The 18,503-nt window shown below is 56.1% G+C and overlaps 3 protein-coding genes across 5 annotated transcripts; 1 reads left to right on the forward strand and 2 right to left on the reverse strand.

Annotated features, from left to right (window-relative positions):
* Nucleotides 1-10,071: 10,071 nt before the first annotated feature.
* On the reverse strand, nucleotides 10,072-12,126 carry TMEM249 (transmembrane protein 249; the record flags this gene model as incomplete). Its single annotated transcript, XM_073893400.1, has 6 exons — nucleotides 10,072-10,370; nucleotides 10,587-10,672; nucleotides 10,871-11,066; nucleotides 11,176-11,270; nucleotides 11,534-11,684; nucleotides 11,761-12,126. Coding segments are annotated over 6 exons (1,080 nt in total), but the record flags the coding sequence as incomplete, so codon positions are not given.
* A 248-nt stretch (nucleotides 12,127-12,374) lies between these two features.
* FBXL6 (F-box and leucine rich repeat protein 6) lies at nucleotides 12,375-15,446 on the reverse strand. Of its 2 annotated transcripts, none has more exons than XM_025871343.2 (9): nucleotides 15,004-15,446; nucleotides 14,587-14,745; nucleotides 14,377-14,422; nucleotides 13,933-14,064; nucleotides 13,751-13,858; nucleotides 13,550-13,663; nucleotides 13,250-13,481; nucleotides 12,916-13,162; nucleotides 12,375-12,624 (listed from the first exon to the last, which is right to left on the reverse strand). In XM_025871343.2, the coding sequence occupies exons 1-9, from the start codon at nucleotides 15,396-15,398 to the stop codon at nucleotides 12,474-12,476; spliced, it is 1,584 nt and encodes a 527-aa protein (XP_025727128.1). In that variant the 5' UTR covers nucleotides 15,399-15,446; the 3' UTR covers nucleotides 12,375-12,473. The 2 variants fall into 2 exon arrangements, with proteins under 2 accessions (XP_025727128.1, XP_025727127.1); XM_025871342.2 differs by having other exon boundaries at nucleotides 14,359-14,422; nucleotides 15,004-15,445.
* A 769-nt stretch (nucleotides 15,447-16,215) lies between these two features.
* Nucleotides 16,216-18,215, forward strand: SLC52A2 (solute carrier family 52 member 2). 2 transcript variants are annotated; one of them, XM_025871344.2, is made up of 4 exons: nucleotides 16,216-16,461; nucleotides 16,575-17,445; nucleotides 17,540-17,663; nucleotides 17,771-18,215. In XM_025871344.2, the coding sequence occupies exons 1-4, from the start codon at nucleotides 16,332-16,334 to the stop codon at nucleotides 17,981-17,983; spliced, it is 1,338 nt and encodes a 445-aa protein (XP_025727129.1). In that variant the 5' UTR covers nucleotides 16,216-16,331; the 3' UTR covers nucleotides 17,984-18,215. The 2 variants fall into 2 exon arrangements, with proteins under 2 accessions (XP_025727129.1, XP_073749500.1); XM_073893399.1 differs by having other exon boundaries at nucleotides 16,220-16,461; nucleotides 16,575-17,318; nucleotides 17,551-17,663.
* Nucleotides 18,216-18,503: the final 288 nt, after the last annotated feature.

Here is an 18,503-nt window from a genome sequence, read left to right on the forward strand (position 1 = left end):
CTCACAGCCAATCTGGTTTCCTTTCTTCCCCCATCCCTCCCCCAATCCCAGATGTCATATCACAAAATGTCACTTTTAATAAGTAAACAAAAACATGAGAGCACACAGGGGCCTGGGAGTTGCATGAGGGAGCCCCCACCTCTCACCCTGAGTTGACCCAGCCAGAGCTGGGGGCACTGTCCCCTTCTTGCTTCAGGAAGGATATCCCCTCAGCCTCCTGACTTTTAGGGCCATCAGAGAGGCCAGCAGCCCTGAGTGACCCAGGTCCTACTTTGTTCCAAGGGATACAACCACCTGACCCTGCTCAGACCCTCTGGCCTCATTTCAAGCTTGAGATAGAATTTCCATACAGTAAAAAGTCTTTTTTTTTTTTTAAAGATTTTATTTATTTATTTGAGAGACAGAGAGAATGAGAGAGAAAGCACATGAGATGGGGGGAGGGTCAGAGGGAGAAGCAGACTCCCCGCTGAGCAGGGAGCCCGATGCGGGACTCGATCCCGGGACTCCAGCATCATGACCTGAGCCGAAGGCAGTCGCTCAACCAACTGAGCCACCCAGGCGCCCTCAGTAAAAAGTCTTAAGTGTGGAGTTCCATCAGTTTTAACAAACACAGTTGCTCTCGTAACAAGACATAGGTTGCACACCAGGGTGGCTCAGTCGGTTAAGCGTCTGCCTTCGGCTCAGTTCATGATCCCAGGGTGCTGGAATCGAGCCCCGCATGGCGCTCCTTCCTCAGCATGGAGCCTGCTTCTCCCTCTGCCGCTCCCCCTGCTTGTGCACTCTCTCTCTCTCTCTGTCTCTGAAACAAAGAAAATCTTAAAAAAAGAAAAAGACACAGGACACTTCCATTGCCCTCCAGGACAGTTCCTTGGGGAAGCTTTAAAGGAAACACGGGGCAGGGGGCAGGAGAGTGGGCCCTGGGGGAGGGGGTGGTAGTGGTGGGAAAGAGAGGGTGACCAGAGGATGTCAGGACCACCAAGGGGCAGCCGTCATCCTGCCTGCATTCCCTGGAAGTTGGTGTGGGGTGGTTTGGCAACTGTGTAATTCCTAATGCAGTTGGACCTTCCCGCCCTCATCTCCCTGGCCTTCTCCTGGGGTTGCACACTCTCAATATTTGCTCTAGAACACAGAGGAAGAAAAGACTGGACAAAAAGAGGAAGAGCAGAGCATTAGTGAGTTGTGGCATAACTTCACATGGCCTAATATGCATGTGATAGTGGTCCTGAGAGGGAGGAGGGATTGGGGAAAAAATGTAGAAGTGATGGCCAAGAATTTTTCAGATTTGATGAAAATTATAAACGTACAAATCCAAGAAGGTCAAGAAGCCCCAAACACATGCTACAGGAAGGAAACCACAGCCCAGCACATCATAGTCAAATGATAAAGGGAAATATTGAAAGCAGCCAGCAGGGGGTGAGGGAAGAATCAACACATGCTGTGTACAAAGGAGCAACAATAGGATGACAGCAGATTCTCACAGAAATCAGGCAAGCTAGAAGACGGTGGAGCAACGTCTCTAAGTGCTGGAAGAAAAACATTGTCAACCTAGAATGCGATACCCAGTGAAAATATCTTTCAAACACACAGGTTAACTAGATTTTCAGACATACGAAAGCTGTAAGAATTTGGGGCATCGGGGAGCCTGGGTGGCTCAGTCGTTGAGCATCTGCCTTCAGCTCAGGTCATGGTCCCAGGATCCTGGGATCGAGTCCCACTTTGGGCTCCCCGCTCAGCGGGAAGCCTGCTTCTCCCTCTCCCGCTCCCCCTGCTTGTGTTCCTGCTCTTGCCGTGTCTCTCTTGTCAAATAAGTAAATAAAATCTTTATTTAAAAAAAAAAGCTGACCCACAATGCAAGGAATCCTAAAGAAAGTCCTCCAGACAGAAGAAAGTGACACCAGGTGAAAATCTAGATCTCTACAAAAAAATGAAAAGTATGGAAATTGTAATTAAGAGGTAAATGTAAAAACTTTTTTTTAAGATTTTTTTTTTATTTGACAGAGAGAGAGAGAGAGAGACAGTGAGAGAAGGAACACAAGCAGGGGGAGCGGGAGAGGGAGAAGCAGGCTTCCCGCCGAGCAGGGGGCCCGACGTGGGGCTTGATCCCAGGACCCTGGGATGACGACCTGAGCCGAAGACAGACGCTGAACGACTGAGCCACCCAGGCGCCCCTGTTTCTTGTTATTTAAAAGATAATCAGCTGATTAAATAGAATTAACAACGTATGTGGGATTAGGGGCACCTGGGTGGCTCAGTCGTTCAGCATCTGCCTTTGGCTCCAGTCATGATCGCAGGGTCCTGGGATCAGCCCCACATCGGCCCCTCCTCTGCGGGAAGCCTGCTTCTCCCTCTCCCTCTGCTGCTCCCCCTGCTTGTGTGCTCGCTCTCACTTGCTCTCTCTTTCTGTCAAATAAATAAATGAAATCTTTAAAAAAAAAAAAGAGTAAAGAAATTAAAATAGCACAAGTTATAGCTAATAAGCCAACAAGGAAAATAAATCATACAAAATTCTCAACAAATCCAAAAGAAGGCAGAAAAAGGAAAAGGAAAACTGGAACAGTTGGGACACATAGAAAGCACAAGGCAAGATGGTCGGTCCAAACCCAAGCACGTCACTAATCACGTTCAGTGTAAGTGATCCAAGCACCCCAACTACGAGGTAGAGGGTGTCAGGTGGTATAAAAGAGCAGGGCCCAATTATAGACTGTCGACAACAAGCCCACCATAAATGTAAAATAGGTTAAAAGAAGAGGAGGGGAGAAGATATACCACATAAACACTAAAGAAGGCTGGGGTGGCTATGTTTACATTAAGACAAAGTAGATCTCTAAATAAAGAATGTTGCCAGGAACTGGGAGGGTCATTTCAAAGACAGTTAAACTTACGGCAAAAGCTGTGCCAGGACCAGGCCCTGGTTGAGGATGAATGAGGCCCTGATGTATGGGCTGAGGACAGCTGGGTGGGGGTCCCTGAACATCTTCAGTTTCCAGAACCCCTAATCTGGACCACCAGAAGACCTGCCCTCTGAGGCGAATTTGCTCTCTTTGAAGAGATCCAGGGACTCTTCCTTCTTTTGACCTCATACACACCCTTAGAGTCTGTCCCCACCCCCACCACAAGGGCCTCGAATGGAAGTCGTAGCCTAACCTACCCCAGCACGTGCTGTGGGTCTGGGAAGAGGAGCAGGCGCCAAATCCCAAAAGAACTCTATAGTGGGTTAGAGTGTTCTTCAAAAGCAATGTCCGGGAGGGGGTGTACTACTAAAGTGAGACACACCTGTCCCTGCAAAAAAAAAATCTATCAAAGCCCTAACCCCCAGTGTTTCAGAATGTGATGCTATTTGGGAATAAGCTCACTGCAGATGTAATTAGTTAAGAGGAGGCCATCACTGGAGTAGGCTGGACCTTTAATTCAATAGGTGATTTTACGAGAAGAAACACGCAAGAGAAGAGCGCCCTATGAAGACATAGAGATGCGCGAGAAGACAGAGGCAGGTCAGCCAAGGGCGCAAAAGACCGCGGGCGCCACCAGAAGCTGGAAGAGGGCCTGGAGCAGACCCTTCCTCAGAGACTCCAGAAGGAATGAACCCTGCCAGCACCTTGATTTCAGACTTGTGGTCTCCAGCACTGCGAGAAAATAAAGTGCTGTCATTCTAACCCACCCAGCAGCCCTAGGAAATCGGGGACAGTTGGCTTCTTTTCACAATGAATGATATCACAAGTGATGAATGAGCTAAAAAGAGAACTGTTTAGTTTTCAAGAAGAATTTGCAGAAAATATTTCCAGTCTAGGACTTACTGGGTTGAAAAGTAAAACATTTTTATCATTCCCAGTCTCTCCGGCTTGCAAAAGCTACTCAGAGTAAGAAATAGACTCTGAGGGGTGCCTGGGTGGCTCAGTCGTTAGGCATCTGCCTTCCGCTCAGGTCATGGCCCCAGGGTCCTGGGATCCAGCCCCGCATCAGGCTCCCTGCTCCGCGGGAGGCCTGCTTCTCCCTCTCCCACTCCCCCTGCTTGTGTTCCCTCTCTCGCTGTGTCTCTCTCTGTCAAATAAATAAATAAAATCTTTGAGAAAAAAAAAAAGAAATAGACTCTGAGCAAAGATCAAATCCAGAGCACCACCCCTGAAATGTCTTCTCAGTGGGAAGATTAAGTCAAAAGTGGGGCCATGAGAGGGCACCTGGGTGGCTCAGTTGGTTTGGGCGTCCAACTCTTGGTTTCGGCTCTGGTTATGGTCTTGGGGTGGTGAGATAGAGCCCTGCCTTGGGTTCCACGCTCAGTGGGGAGTCTGCTTGTCCCTCTCCCTCTGCTCCTTCCCTCGCCCCTCTTCTCAAAGAAAGAAAGAAAGTCTTTTTAAAAAAGTGGGGCCATAAGACTTCTCATTTAGACCCCTAAGAGATGTAAAGCAGTATCTTTTTTTAAAAGATTTTATTTGTTTATTTGAGAGAGAAAGAACACAAGCCAGGTGGGGGCAGAGGGAGAAGCAGGTTCCCTGCTGAGCAGGGAGCTGGATATAGTGACTTGCAATGCAAGTAGAATGAGGTCTGCCTTGAGGAGATCTCTTGGTGTAAATCTTGTTCAATGTAGTGGGTTATAATTTGATACATAGAAAACCTACATAGTTTTTTAAAATTTAAATTCAATGAATTAACGTATAGCATATTGTTAGTTTTGGAGTTAGAGTTCAGTGATTCATCAGTCTTGTATAAACACCCAGTGCTCATTACATCACATGCCCTCCTTCATGCTCATCACCCAGTTACCCCATCCCCCCACCCTAAAACCTACATAGTTTTTAAAGTAATCATACTATCTTGGATTACAAGAGACAGAGATTGTTCAAAATGAAAAAGGACCTTTAGGCTTCTAAATTTCTTTCAGCAGAAAGCAGGTCAACAACGTGAAGACTTTCCTACGGAAAAGAAAGGATGGCTCAGGAGAACCAAGAAGCTAGAGAGCAGAGTCCAGAACCTCTGAGAACAACCACATGGGAGACTAGCACCAGAGAGCACAAATGGACCCTAATCAAGGAAGTTTCCCTGCAGGACAGCAGGCTGACTAGCAACATACGTGCTCAAGCGAATTTCCGAATTTCTATTGACCATAATTGCTACACACTTTCTACCCCTTCCTTTTTTGAAATAAATATTTTACTTGGGGCTCCTGGGTGGCTGAGTCCTTAAGCATCTGCCTTCGGATCAAGTCATGGTCCCAGGGTCCTGGGATCGAGCCCCACATCGGGCTCCCTGCTCGGCGGGAAGCCTGCTTCTCCCTCTCCCAACTCCCCCTGCTTGTGTTCCCTCTCTCGCTGTGTCTCTCTCTGTCAAATAAATAAATAAAACCTTTCTTAAAAAACATTTTACTTTAAAATGAATTTAGATTAACAGAAAAGTTGCAGATATAATACAGAGACTTCCTGGATGCTCTTCCCTCATCCTCCCCTAATGTCAGTACCTTAGATTTCTATGGTACATCTGTCACAACCAAGAAGCCAGCACTGGTACGTTACTATTAACTCAACTCCAGGCTTTATTTGGAGTTCACTTTTTTTAACTGACATTTTCTTTGTTTCAGCAACCAATTCAAGGGACCACATTGCATTTAGTCTCCTTAGTCTCCTGTGGTCTGACAATTTCTGTCTTTCCTTCTTTTTCATGACCTTGACAGTTTTGGGGCGTACTAGTCACTTTTGTAGAATGTCCTTCAACTGAGGTTTTTCTGATGTTCTCTTGTGATTAGCTTGGAGTTCTGGGTTTGGGGAGGAGACCTCAGAGGTAATGGGGTCTTCTCTCTCTCTCTTAAGATTTTATTTATTCCTTTGAGAGAGAGAGAGAGAGCACAAGCAAGGGGAGAGGCGGAGGGAGAGCGACAAGCAGGCTCCCCGCTGAGCTGGGAGCCCGATGCGGGGCTCGATCCCAGGACCTGGGGTCATGACCTGAGCGGAAGACAGACGCCTGACAACCTGAGCCCCCCAGGCGCCCCTGATGTGGTCTCCTTGCGTCACAGCAGAGAGACATGATGTCAGTAGGACTTATCACTGGTGATGCTGACCGTGATTACTTGCTTAGGGTGGTGTCTGCCAGGTTCTTCTACTGTAAAGTTACTATTTGTCCTTTTTCATACTCTGCTGTTTGGATGCAAGTCCCTAGATCCAGCCCACACTTGAGACTTCCCCCATATTTTAATAGTAGTGTCTACTGCAGATATTCTGTCCCTGTCTCATTAATGTATATTGTGTCTGTAGAGAAAAAGAACTTGTTTATTTATTTTTTTAAAAGATTTTATTTATTTATTTGACAGAGAGAGACACAGCGAGAGAGGGAACACAAGCAGGGGGAGTGGGAGAGGGAGACGCAGGCTTCCCGCCGAGCAGGGAGCCCGATGCGGGACTCGATCCTGGGACCCTGGGATCACGACCTGAGCCGAAGGCAGACGCTTAACGACTGAGCCACCCAGGCGCCCCAAGAACTTGTTTTTTTTTTTTTTTTAGTTCATGGGTCTCTGCACTGAGGACCCACACAGCTGGGTTGCACCCAAGGAAGGATACCTGAACAACCTCATTTGCACCTGGATCTGACTTAGATGCAAGATCCTGGACTTGAGGTCTGAGCTGGGTGCTGTGATGGGATATTGGCAGCCTTGGGAGAGGCCAGAGGGTGGACTGTGGTGGACTGCCTACATTCATGACCCCCCTATAAAACTCCTGGTTTTCATGTACTTGGTAGACCTTTTCCACACTGACTATGGATTTGGACATGTGACTTGCTTGGCCACTGGGACATTAGCATGAATGATGCATACAGAGCCTTAATGGGAATGCGGCCCACTAGGGCTAGTCTTCTTGGAAACCAGTAGCAAAATAGTCTCCTGAAAGATGAGACACCACTTGAAAAGAGGCCCCGGAGGATGGGCGTTAACTTGGACATCTGGCCCCAGCTGAGCTCCCAGCTATACAGCCACATGAGCAACACCAGCTACATGTGTGGACAGGAACCACCCAGCTGAGCCCAGCCAGCCCACAAAACAATGAGTAAGTATTTGCTGTTTTACGCCCTTAAGTTTAGGGTGGTTGGTTACATACCAGTAGAGAACTGAAGCTCCCTGTTCTTTGCCCCTCAGCTCTTGTCCTCACACTCTGCCTTCCCAGCTCAAGTCCCATAGTCCAAAATTATAATCATTTCCCCGAACCCCACACTCTTATAATATTGTCCTTACTAATTCCCAGCCCTTGCTAGACCAAACTGTCTTCCTACTCCATACCTGTATCCGAGCAGCAAAACTTTGCTAGAGAAAAACATAAAACCACACTCACTCGTTCTTTAAATTTACAACACACGGGGCATCTGGGTGGCTCAGTCGGTTAAGTGTCTGTCTGCCTTTGGCTTGGGTCATGATCTCAGGGTCCTGGGATTGAGCCCTGAGTTGGGCTTTAAATTTTTTTTTAATTTTAAAAAATTTACAACACACATCTAAAAGTGGGCTCTCTATGCAGCCAGAAAATCTTACTACACTTTCTTTATCCAGTTTGTCTTCCATTCTCTGGGAAGACTATTTCACACCTTGCCTTTTCTTTTTCTTTGAAGCTTCCGAAACCACACACCCCACCACCCCTTGAAGCTAACAATCTTTTTTTTTTTTTTAATTAGAATTAGGGGCTTGGCTACAAGCATTAGAAAACTCCAGATAACAATAGTGTAAACCATAGAAGTTTTTCTCTTTTGCAAAGAGTTGAAAAGCCATCCAGAGTTGGCAGGGCAGCTGCAGTCTTCAAGCTCTACAATTCTACCTTGTTGTTGTGCCCTGCTCAACTCATTCATTCTGCCTCATGGTCCAAGATGGGTGCTTGAGCTCCAGTCATTGTGGGTGCGTTCTAGGCCAGAGGGGAAAAAAGGAACTGGCAAAGATAGGCAAACCCCTCCCTTTCAGGACATGTTTGGAAATTATACATACCGATTCTTATATCACATTGGCCAGGAATTCGTCTCAAGACCACATATATCTATCTGTAATGGAGGCTGGGCAATGCAGTCTTTATTCTGTGGGACCATATACCTAGTTAAACGTGGGGGGACGGTTCTTTTTAAGGAACAAGTGGAGGATGGGCAAAGAGATCCTGCTTGCAGTCACAATGTGTTTCCAATGCTCTCCTCTTCTGCCCAGCCAAAAATTTGTTCCTGCATCACACCCTTTACACTTCCCATCCCCTTGCACAGGTGCTCTTCTCCAGAGCTCCCCATGGCCCCCAGCTCCTTATCAGCTCAAATGCTGCATCCTTAGAAAGGTCTACCCTGATCCCCTAGCTACGGGGATCCCCTCCCCCTTCCCCGCCACTTTGGCAGTATACAAGTTAGCTCTTCAGTGTTTGTCCCTCTTAAGGTTGTCAGCTCCAGGAGGGCAGGAAATTTGCCTTCCTAGATGAAACTGAGTCCCCAACCTGAAGCACGGACAGATCTGAGCATCCAGAGCCCGAGGGACTGGCATGTCTTTCTAACCCATTCAAAGCTGACGGCAGCCCTGGTCTAGCTCAGGCAAAAGCCACTTACCCAACTACCCTAGCCCATGGCCTACACCTCCCACTCCTCACCTTCCACCATAACATTGTTCCTCAACCTGTCCCAAGCCCACCACCGCCCTGTTCACCCTCTCCAGCCCATCCCCTGGTAAAAGCAGGGCACTCTCAGTCTTGGGATAACTTGCACCTTATCTTCTGAGGGCAAGAAGACCCTACACTTGTGCCATGAGTAATAATTGCTCCCTGGGACTGCCTAAAGCAGTTCCAGCAGCTCCTGGATCCTGCCTGAGAAAGGCAGGGGTGTCTGTGCACCCACTGAGTTTGGCCAGCCTTGGGATTGGGTATTGATCACAGAGTGACTCTGAGCCATGGCAGGACCAGACTCATAGCATGTGACCTGGGCAGTCATGCAGGACCCCAAGCTCAGAAGAGCCCATACTGGGTTTTGTAGTTGCTGTTTGTTTGTTTGTTTTTAATTAAGTAAACTCTACCCCCACTGTGGGGCTCGAACTCACAATCCTGAGATCAGGAGTCACATGCTCCACTGACTGAGCCAGCCAGGCACCCCATACTGGGTTTAATGCTTTAGTGTCTCCTGGAAATTCTTTTTTAAAAAGATTTTATTTATTTATTTGAGAGAGAGAGCGCGCACATGTGTGCAAGTGCAGGGGCGGGAGGGGCAGAGGGAGGGGGGGAAGCAGGCTCCCCATTGAGCAGGGAGACTGATGCTGGGCCAGATCCCATCCTGGGATCAGGGACTTGAGGGAAAGGCAGAGCTTAACCCACTGAGCCACCCAGGCGCCCCCTTCTGGAAATTATTCATAACTTTTTAGCAGGAGACTGCATTTTTGTTTTACTTGGGGCCCTGCAAATTATGCAGCTGGTTCTGGCTCCAGACACTCATTGACACAGTGCCCAAAGACCTGGGTCACCAGCATGGCCCTGAGGGAAAATGCTGACCAGGAGAGCCACATGGTCAGTCCAGTTGCCACTCCTCCTGAGTCCCCAGTGGCCTGCTGCCCTCTCTGCTCCCACAGTGGTTCCCGGTACCCAGATCGTGGGGACGCCCCCTGGACAAGGGAATATGGGACTGGTGTTCCAGCAGGCCTTTAACCCTGGCCTAAGGCTCTGCAGCTTATTCCCTAGGAGCATGGCAGCTGCCACTCTGGGGACGGTCTAGCCCAAGATGTGCCCCCAGGCACAAGGCTGGACCTGTGGCTGTGCCCCATCCCACAGCTGACTGGACCAGGAACTGACTCAGACTGACCAGATTCTGACTGCTAGATGCCGCTCATTGGTCCGCACTTCCGAGGCCGGACAGGACCAGGTAAATGCTGCTGACCGGGAGAGGCGGCGAGTCCCACACCTGCCAGTGATGGGTCCAAACGCCTGGAAGGCTGCTGCTCCTGACTCACCCTGCTCCTATCCCCACCCCCAATCTTCCAACCCAACTCCAAGATCTGCTCCCTGAGGCCCTGGGAGGTGTGCACTGGGGGGAGACCCTGGAGCCCGTGCCCTCCCCCCCCCCTCCGCCCCGCAGAGGAAACACTCGCCTGGTGGCAAGAGACAGCTTTATTGAGAGGGAGACTACCAGTGGGGGGAAGGTGAGAGACTGGCGGGGAAGGGAGAATGCAGTCCCGGGGCGGGGGCGGCCGGGGGTGGGTGCTGCCTGGAGCGTCACACGTCCAGGTCCGACTGGGAGATCCGCTCGTCATAAGCGCCCGTCTTGCGCTGCACGATGCCCGGGCTGAAGGTGGCCCCCAGCGGCCAGTGGCGGACTACGTGCCGGTACGACGTGGCCAGGTAGTCAAAGTAGTTAATGTTGAGCTTCCGGGCAATGTGACGGCCCAGGTATTCCGTCTGCTGTGGGAACAGGTGGCGGTCAGGAGACCGGCCAGTCCTGGCGCTCTCTCCACCAGCTGCCAGCGCTAAGGCTTGGGCTGCGGCCCGCGCGGTGTTCACGCTCTGCCTGAGAAATGGTCCCATCCTAAGCCCCTAAGCAGTGGCAGGCCTCCTGCAGAACCGAGCAGGGGAGTGGTGTGTGTCTGGGGCCGCAGGGCGGACTGCAGCAGGACCCACCTCATAGCGTTCCGACAGCTGCACCAGCACCAGCGGCTCTAGCTTGTGGCCGCATAGAACCAACTGGAAGAAGCACCTTCCATAGGCTGGAGAGGGGAAAGCAGCTCAGCTTGGGGACTCTGGGGCCCGTGGGGGCTCTGGGGAGCGAGAGCTCGGGGGCGGGGGGGGGCGCTGGCTCTGGGACCAGGGCTGGGGGGGCAGGGCATACGACTGGCTTGCCCGCCACCCCCCTCCCACCCCCCATGTTCCCAAGCTGCTTCCTGGCACACCCTCCCCTGCTTCACCGTCAGAGCTGAGCGCCAGGCGCACGTAGACCAAGTGCATAGGGCCCTGACACACGGTGCGGCCCTGGATGGAGAAGTGGTATGTGCCACGCATGTGGTTCAGCACCAGGCGGCGCCGCGGCAAAGACGAAATCATGAGCCACAGGCCAACGCCCACGCCGCACGCGGGGAAGCCCCACGTCTCCTGCTTCAGCACCTGCGGGAGCCACGGGGACCTGAGCCGCCAAGGGCGTGGGGGTGGAGCACCGAGAGGGGGGTCCAGCCCCAAGAGGCCGGCCGTGGGGGGCGGGCCGCGGAGCTCAGACCTGGCTCCCAAGGCCGAAGCTGACGAGGAAGAGGCAGACGACGAAGAGCAGCGCCCCCTTCCACAGCGTGTCCAGGTAGTACTCGAGCACGAAGACTGCGGGCAGCGTGGCGGCGGCGCGTGAGCGCAGCTGGTCCCTGCTCGCCGCCCGAGGTGGCAGGGGCCCGCGCTCGGTCGGCCGCACGCACACGCACGCAGCGCGGGGGCACCTTCGGCGGCCCTGGCCCCGCCCCCACTCAAATCAGACCCCAGGTCCAGGCCCCTGCCCCACCCAAGCAGGATTTTACCCGGACGGGGGGTGTCAGACAGTCGGCCCCCGCCCCGCCCCCGCCGCGTTCTGGTTCCGGGTCCACGCGCACCATTGGGCTGCTGTTGTGTGAACGGGTAGAAGCTGTTGTTCTTAAGGCGCTTGGCCAGGTGGCGCTCGGTGCAGAAGAGTCCTAGGGCCCAGAGCTGGAAGCGCTTGCCGCCGGAGGTCGTGGGCAGGCCGCTAATGCGGCCCTTGGGGGCCTGGGTTAGGAACAGACGGGGTCAGCTGGGCTGCTGGAAGGTTGCCACCGCCCAGGGCTCACCGTCGCACTGATACCTGGGGGAAGAAAGCCTCCAGGGCTGCGGTCCAGGAAGGAGCCGCCTTCAGACAAAGGGCGGAGGAGAGACACCAGGTGGTGGTCCAGGCTGGGCGAGGCCTGGGTTCTAGAAGTTCTGGGCAGCGGGTTCTAGAAGGGGCTGTTGTGTTGACTACTCCTTCTGCGGGGACTCCCCAGGCCTGGCCCTGAAGTGAGCACGCACTTCCCTGTGAGTCCCCACACCACCAGAGGCCCCCTGCATAGCCTGGTTCACAGTCCTCACGGGAAGGGAGGGTGGCAAGACATCCCAGGCCTAAGCTGGAGAGAAATCTGCAGGCAGGCTCCCCACACTGAACCCCATGGCTGAGCAGGCCTCCCCCGCCCCATCACTACTTTTGCCCAGGCAAAACTTCAAACACAACCACAGACAGCTCACTTCAGTGTCCCTGAGGGCAGGATACACACACTCAGTCCAGGATTCACGCCTAGCAGTGAGTGAGCAAGGCATGAGCACAGGCAGCCTCAGGAACCCTGGGAGCCCCCCCCCCCCCCGGCCAGCTCTCTGCCAGGTCTAGCGGGGTTCCCTCAGGTCCAACACCTGTACTCATCCCCCGCCTAAAGGACCACGCAGAGCTCCTAAAATGTTTTATTGTAACAAAATGCTCAAACATCCAAAACGCGAAAAGGGTGGAGGGTGCTGCTGGCTCTCTGAGGGTCAGGGGTCTGGGACTGCCTAGCTGGAGGAGGGCAGGCTGGTGAGCAGCTGCTCCAGGCACCACTGGACTTCCTCCTGGCCTCGGTAGGCCCGCTTCAGGCCCCGAGGAAGGCAGCGGCAGGACTCCAGGTTGAGGTAGAGCAGGCCTGGGCAGCTGCTGATCACAGAGCTGTAAGGGCAGGGCAGGCCATGGGGACTCGAGCCACTGGCTCCCAGAAGACCCCGGCCCTGGCAGGGCTAGGCCAGTGTAAGGAGCCCTCTCTGCCCAGGTGCCGCGACTGGCTCTGCCACCCACAGCCACCGAGGCCCAAGCCCAGTACCCGTGGTGTCCCTAAGGGCCATCCTAAGCAGGGGCTTGGCCAATATGTGCTCCCCTTTGGGACACCCAAAGCTTGCAAGCCAGGCTTGTCGGGGAGGCAAGCCATACCGACTCCAAGGGACTGGGGAAGGGGATGCTGACCTGACCGTGCTTGGTGTGACCCGGGTGCCCCTGAGGTTGACAGAGCACAAGGCTGGGGGTGAGCCCCCAGGAGTGGCTGAGAAGGTAGCTAAGGCCTGCTCCAAGTCCTTCTCGCTGAAGCCCTGGCCACTCAAGTCCAGCTCCCGCAGAGTGTGGCGCCACTTCTGGGTCAACAGGTGGCTGCCCTCTTTGGCTAGAGTCAGCCGGTCGGACATGCCATAAAGACCCAGGTGAAGCTGCTCTAGCTCTGGAGGCGAAGAATGGTCATGAGCTGTGGGGCGGGCAGGGGGTACCCACATCCCTCCCACCCAGCCACCATCCAGAGAAAGCTGACCCTGACATGGCAGATCATGTAGGCCAGCAGGTGTGATGCGGGCGCAGCCACGGAGATCCAGCAGGCGCAGATGAGGGGAGCCGTGGAGCAGGCGGCCCAGGGCCTCATTGCTGACAAAGCTGCAGGTGCAGCCAGCGAGGCAGAGCTCCTCAAGGCTGGGGAAGCCTGGGCCAGGAGTCACCACTCGCCCGGGAGGCTTGGGCAGCCACATCAGGTTCAGCAGCCGCAGCACCTGGAGCAAGGCCCAGGCTGCAGATGGGGAGGGAGGGTGGCAGGTGGGAGAGGCGGGGTGTCAGGTACCTGCAGCTGGGGGCAGCCCTTCTGCAGGGCCTCAACAGGCAGCTGGAGAGGAGTGCTGTTGCGATTGATGCCGGTGCTCACCTCCAGGACCTGGAGCTGGGGGCAACAGCTGCCCTGCAGAGGTGGAAGAGAACACAGGCTCAGTGGCCTGGCAGGCCCTGGCTCAGCATCTGGCTCTGCTTCTGCCTGTCACCAACCTACCAGCAGTGCCCCCAAGATGGCTGTTGTCTGGGAGCTGTAGGTCAGCCACAGTTTGCGCATTCGGGGCCCTGCCTCCTCCAAGAAGTTCACCACGGCTGTGGACTCCACCTGGGAACGCAGCACATGTGTACTGGTCACTTCGGCCCAGGCTTCTTCAGGACCCCTGGGGACACAGGGCTCACCATGGAGTGCTGTATATCCAGGCTGTGGAGCTGGGGGCAGGCTTTGGCTAGCATGACCAGGGTGTCAGGGGTCACACCATGGCAATCAGAAAGCTTGAGGAAGGTGAGTCGAGGACAAGACTCGCTGACCAGCTGTGGAAGACAGAGCACCAGCAGAGATTGGGTGTCTGTGGTCGGCAAAGGAAAGAAACCAGTGGCTGACACCGAACCCTCTCTGCCTCAGCTAGGGCCTCCTTTCTGCCCCTGGCGGCCAACATGGGAGCTCCACTTCTGACACCTCCCTGCTGAAAGAAACTAACAGGAAAGGAGAACCAGGCAGGCATCCCCATGGGGCAACACTGGGCTCCAGGTGCCTGACCCACTCCCTGGAAGTACTGGGCAACCCCAGTGTTGCCACTGGTGTGCAGGGCAGCCTAGAGCTCTCACCTTCAACACGGGGTGTACCTGGGACTTCCAGTGGATGAGGGTCAGCCTCTGGAGCTGGGAGAACCTGGGCCGAGGGCAGAGGGAGGGCTGCATAGTGTCCCCTCGCTGCCCCTCTGTCGGCGTCTCCCCCACCCATCACTTTGGTATAGGGAGACAGAAATGGGCCTGTGGCTTTCCACAAGCCACAGAAGTGAAGTGAGGGCCTAGAGAAAAGAGGGAATGTCTCACCGATTGGGCATAAGCCACTCCAGAGAGTCGAGAACCTTCTTCTCGGCCTTGGCTCCGCTCTTGGCGAGGCGGCCAGCCAGCGGGGGCGACAGGGTCACGGTGTGCCAGAGCGCGGGCTGGGAGGCGGCCTCGTGCCAGCGGCGGCACACGCGTGCAGCCCTGGGAGAAAAATCTCTGCTGAGGGGCCGGGCCTTGCGTGGCCGCTGCTGCGGGGTTTTCTAAGAGGAGAGACCTGTCCCCTTCGTTTTCACAACGCTGCGGCCACCTTAGCTCAAACGCAGGCCCTGGGGGCTCTAACTGGACCCCCTGAGAGACTGCGCTCTCTCGGCTACGCTCTCTGCCCCCGCCTCAGCTGCCCGCTCGGTGGGCAAGAGGGCAGCCTGAGCCATGCTGCTGCGCTCGATGGGCCTGCGGTACCTGCCGAGGAAAGGCATGGGCCCATCGGCCGCCACCAGCAGCCCGAAAATCTGCAGCAGGATTTCCAGGGGGATGCGGTCGCCCCAGCCCGGGTCGGGCCCCTGCTGCGGCTCCGGAGCGGGCGCAGCTCTAGGCCTGGCCTTGGCGGCCGAGGCGCGGGACGCGGGGGGCAGCAGCCGCTGAGTGCGGCGGGCGGCACGCCTCTGCACGCGAGTGCGGGCAGGCCCCGGGCCCGGCAGCACCAGCAGCATGCTGTCCGACTGCAGCAGGTGGTACCCCGAGCCGCTCGGCGCCAGCTGGTCCCACCACCAGTCCTCGGCCGAGCGAGCCCGCGCCCCGGCCGGCAGCGCGCCCCGGACCCTGCGCCGGGCCCGCCGCGCCGCCCCGGGAGCCATGGCTCGCAACCAAGCTCCACGGCCGCCGCGGTGTATCGGGAAAGGCGAAGCCTCCGAGCGGAGGCGGGACCTGAGCCCCAGGCCGACCCCCTCCGCGCAGGCTCCGCGCTCGGCTTCCGGGACGGGACTTCCGGCGATGGGCCATGTCGGGGCCTGGCGGTCCTGCGGCTCTCTCCAGTGCCGGGGACCTGGCCTTCTCGCTCGGGCGGAGCCGCGTGTCCCAGCCCCACCGGCCCTGCGCTGAAGCCGCGCTGCTGCGCGGGAGGCGGCGCCCTTGTAGGGTGGCGAGACGACTGGCTGTCGGGCGGGGAGCGCGCAGGTGCAGGATCAGGAGGCGCAGGTCCCCCAGCGCACCCGGCAGCTCCTCGCCGGCCACCCGACGCAGCGAGGGGCGGCGCCGGACCCATCCCTGCCCCCGGAGCCCGACTTCACTCCTGCTGTCCGGGGTCTCGCTGAAGCCTCGGACTCCCACTGGGAAGCAGAAGCAGCAGAGGTGTGCGAGGTGCCGTAGCGGTGCCCCTGCCCCGGAGTCCGTGTCCGTTTTGGGGTGAGGGTGGTGGTGGCCTCAGCAACTCAGACCCGAAGATGGAGTCCCTCTTTCCTCATTTTGCTCTGGGGTCGGGGCTCTTTGGGCCCGGCTTCGCGCCTCTCCGCCTGCAGACCTAGCCGTGCTGTTCGGTATGCTTGGCTCCTGTCATCCCCACACCCTACCCCCGGGCACCCTCCGGGTTCCCTGGTCTAGGCGGCCGGGCCCCCTTCTGATTCCGGTTCTGTGTCTTTGACTTGTGACCCCGCATCCCTGTCTGTTTCTTTCAAGGCAGGAGAGGTCTTCAGTTCCCAGTAGAGCTGAAGCGTTTTCTTTGGATCTAGGTGTGGGGAAAGAGCAGCGGCCTGTGACCCTGACCTGTTCGGAAGGGCCCAGCCTTGGGCTGAATGGCAGCACCCCCACTGGGCCGTCTGGTGTTGACCCACCTGCTGGTGGCCCTCTTCGGCATGGGCTCCTGGGCTGCCATCAACGGGATCTGGGTGGAGCTGCCTTTGGTGGTAAAAGACCTTCCCGAGGGTGAGTGGGAGTGCGCAGGGAAGTGGGGTTCAGGTGTGCCAGGTAAGGCGGGTTGCAGCTGCTCATCGTCCCTTCACACCCAGCCCTGACATGGCCTTCTCCCTTCCCTGCAGGCTGGAGTCTCCCGTCCTACCTCTCTGTGCTTGTGGCAGTGGGGAACCTGGGTCTGTTGGTGGTGACCCTATGGAGGCGGCTGGCTCCGGGCAAGAGCGAGCGGGGCCCCATCCAGGTGGTGCAGGCACTGAGTGTGGTGGGCACAGCCCTGCTGGCCCCACTGTGGCACCATGTGGCCCCAGTCGCAGGGCAGCTCCACTCCGTGGCCTTCCTAGCGCTGGCCTTGGTGCTGGCCCTGGCCTGCTGTGCCTCCAACGTCACTTTCCTGCCCTTCTTGAGCCACCTACCACCTCCCTTCTTGCGCTCCTTCTTCCTGGGTCAGGGCCTCAGTGCCCTGCTGCCCTGTGTGCTGGCCCTCGTGCAGGGCGTAGGCCACCTTGAATGTTTGCCATCTCCCACCAATGGCACCCTTTGGCTCCCCCACAACTTCCCAGAGCGTTTTCCTGCCAGCACCTTTTTCTGGGTGCTGACCGCCCTTCTGGTCACTTCGGCTGCCGCCTTCCAGGGTCTCCTGCTGTTACTGCCATCACCACCATCTGCATCCACAGCGGGTCCAGGGTGTGGCCTGCGGGCGAGAGCCCCGGGAGTGGAAGAGGCGGAAGAAGAGGCCTCACCATTGCAGGAGTCACCGAGCCAAGCCGCAGGCGCCACTCCCAGCCCAGACCCTGAGGCCCATCGGCTGCTCTCTGTCCACGGTGCCTGCCTGCTGGGCCTGCTGGCCATCACCAACGCACTGACCAATGGTGTGTTGCCTGCTGTGCAGAGCTTCTCCTGCTTGCCCTATGGCCGCCTGGCCTACCACCTGGCAGTGGTGTTGGGCAGCGCTGCCAACCCCCTCGCCTGCTTTCTGGCCATGGGCGTGCTGTGCAGGTACACAAGGGTCCCCAAGCTACTCGGGGCAGAGTTTAGGGATGGGGGCTGGGTCCTGGTGCAGCCAGCCCTGAGTTCCTGCTCACCCCTGTAGGTCTCTGGCAGGGCTAGGTGGTCTCTCTGGGCTGGGCATGCTCTTTGCGGCCTACCTGATGGCACTGGCAATCCTGAGCCCTTGCCCGCCGCTGGTGGGCACCTCTGCAGGGGTGGTCCTTGTGGTAAGTACACTGGGGACACTGAAGCAGAGGGTTGCAGTGGGGAAGGGGTTTGCCCCCATAGCAGGGAACACCTCATGCTCAGCCTGCTGCTGTGTCCATCCTCCCAGGTGCTGTCGTGGGTGCTGTGTTTGGGTGTGTTCTCCTATGTGAAGGTGGCCGCCAGTTCCCTGCTGCATGGTGGCGGCCGGCCAGCATTGCTGGCAGCTGGTGTGGCCATCCAGGTGGGCTCCCTGCTCGGTGCTGTCGCCATGTTCCCTCCCACTAGCATCTATCACGTGTTCCGCAGTGGGAAGGACTGTGTGGACCAGTGTGGCCCCTAAGCCTGGGCAGATGGGGAATGTGATGTCAGGCTGAGATGCCACAGCGCCCAAGTGCCCACAACCCAAGGAGGCCCTCCTCGCATGCTCATGGACACCTGTGCACTCCACAGCAGATGCTTGTGAGGGTGGGGACCACAGAACAGTCCCAGAACCAGGGCCCAGCTAGGGCTGTGAACTTGGCCCCAGATCTGGAACCTGTGTGGGATTTGCACAATAAATCACTGTTATTCCATGGGTCCGAGTACTTAACTTCTGTAGCTCCTTTCTCTGCGCAGATAGATCTCTCCTGAGCAGCCCATACCTGCCCCAGCCTTGGGATAGCAGTGTGGGCCTTTGCTTGGCTAGCATCTGCAGGGAGCAGAGTCTTAGCACTGACTGCAGCCTGAGCTGGAGTGGGTGGTTCTCCTGCAGAAAGGGCTGGAGGGAACTGAAAGGAGTACCTCAGCCAGGCAAGGGGAGCGGCAAGGACTCAGGAGAGGGTATTGGACGGAAGCTGCAGTGGGCAGAGGCTCAGGCTTCT

The sequence above is a fragment of the Callorhinus ursinus genome, unplaced genomic scaffold (genome assembly GCF_003265705.2).
Source record: "Callorhinus ursinus isolate GAN/ISIS: 27379988/994484 unplaced genomic scaffold, GSC_fseal_2.0 scaffold5, whole genome shotgun sequence".
NCBI classification, from domain to species: Eukaryota; Metazoa; Chordata; class Mammalia; order Carnivora; family Otariidae; genus Callorhinus; species Callorhinus ursinus.

Coding starts and splice junctions, on each gene's coding strand:
- FBXL6 (XM_025871342.2), bottom strand. CDS start 15,398: ATGGCTCCCGGGGCGGCGCGGCGGGCCCGGCGCAGGGTCCGGGGCGCG. Junction 13,859..13,932: donor TGGATATACAGCACTCCATG/GTGAGCCCTGTG, acceptor CTGCGTTCCCAG/GTGGAGTCCACAGCCGTGGT. Junction 13,482..13,549: donor AGGGCTGCCCCCAGCTGCAG/GTACCTGACACC, acceptor GCCTTGCTCCAG/GTGCTGCGGCTGCTGAACCT.
- SLC52A2 (XM_025871344.2), top strand. CDS start 16,332: ATGGCAGCACCCCCACTGGGCCGTCTGGTGTTGACCCACCTGCTGGTG. Junction 16,462..16,574: donor GGTAAAAGACCTTCCCGAGG/GTGAGTGGGAGT, acceptor CCTTCCCTGCAG/GCTGGAGTCTCCCGTCCTAC. Junction 17,446..17,539: donor GCCATGGGCGTGCTGTGCAG/GTACACAAGGGT, acceptor TCACCCCTGTAG/GTCTCTGGCAGGGCTAGGTG.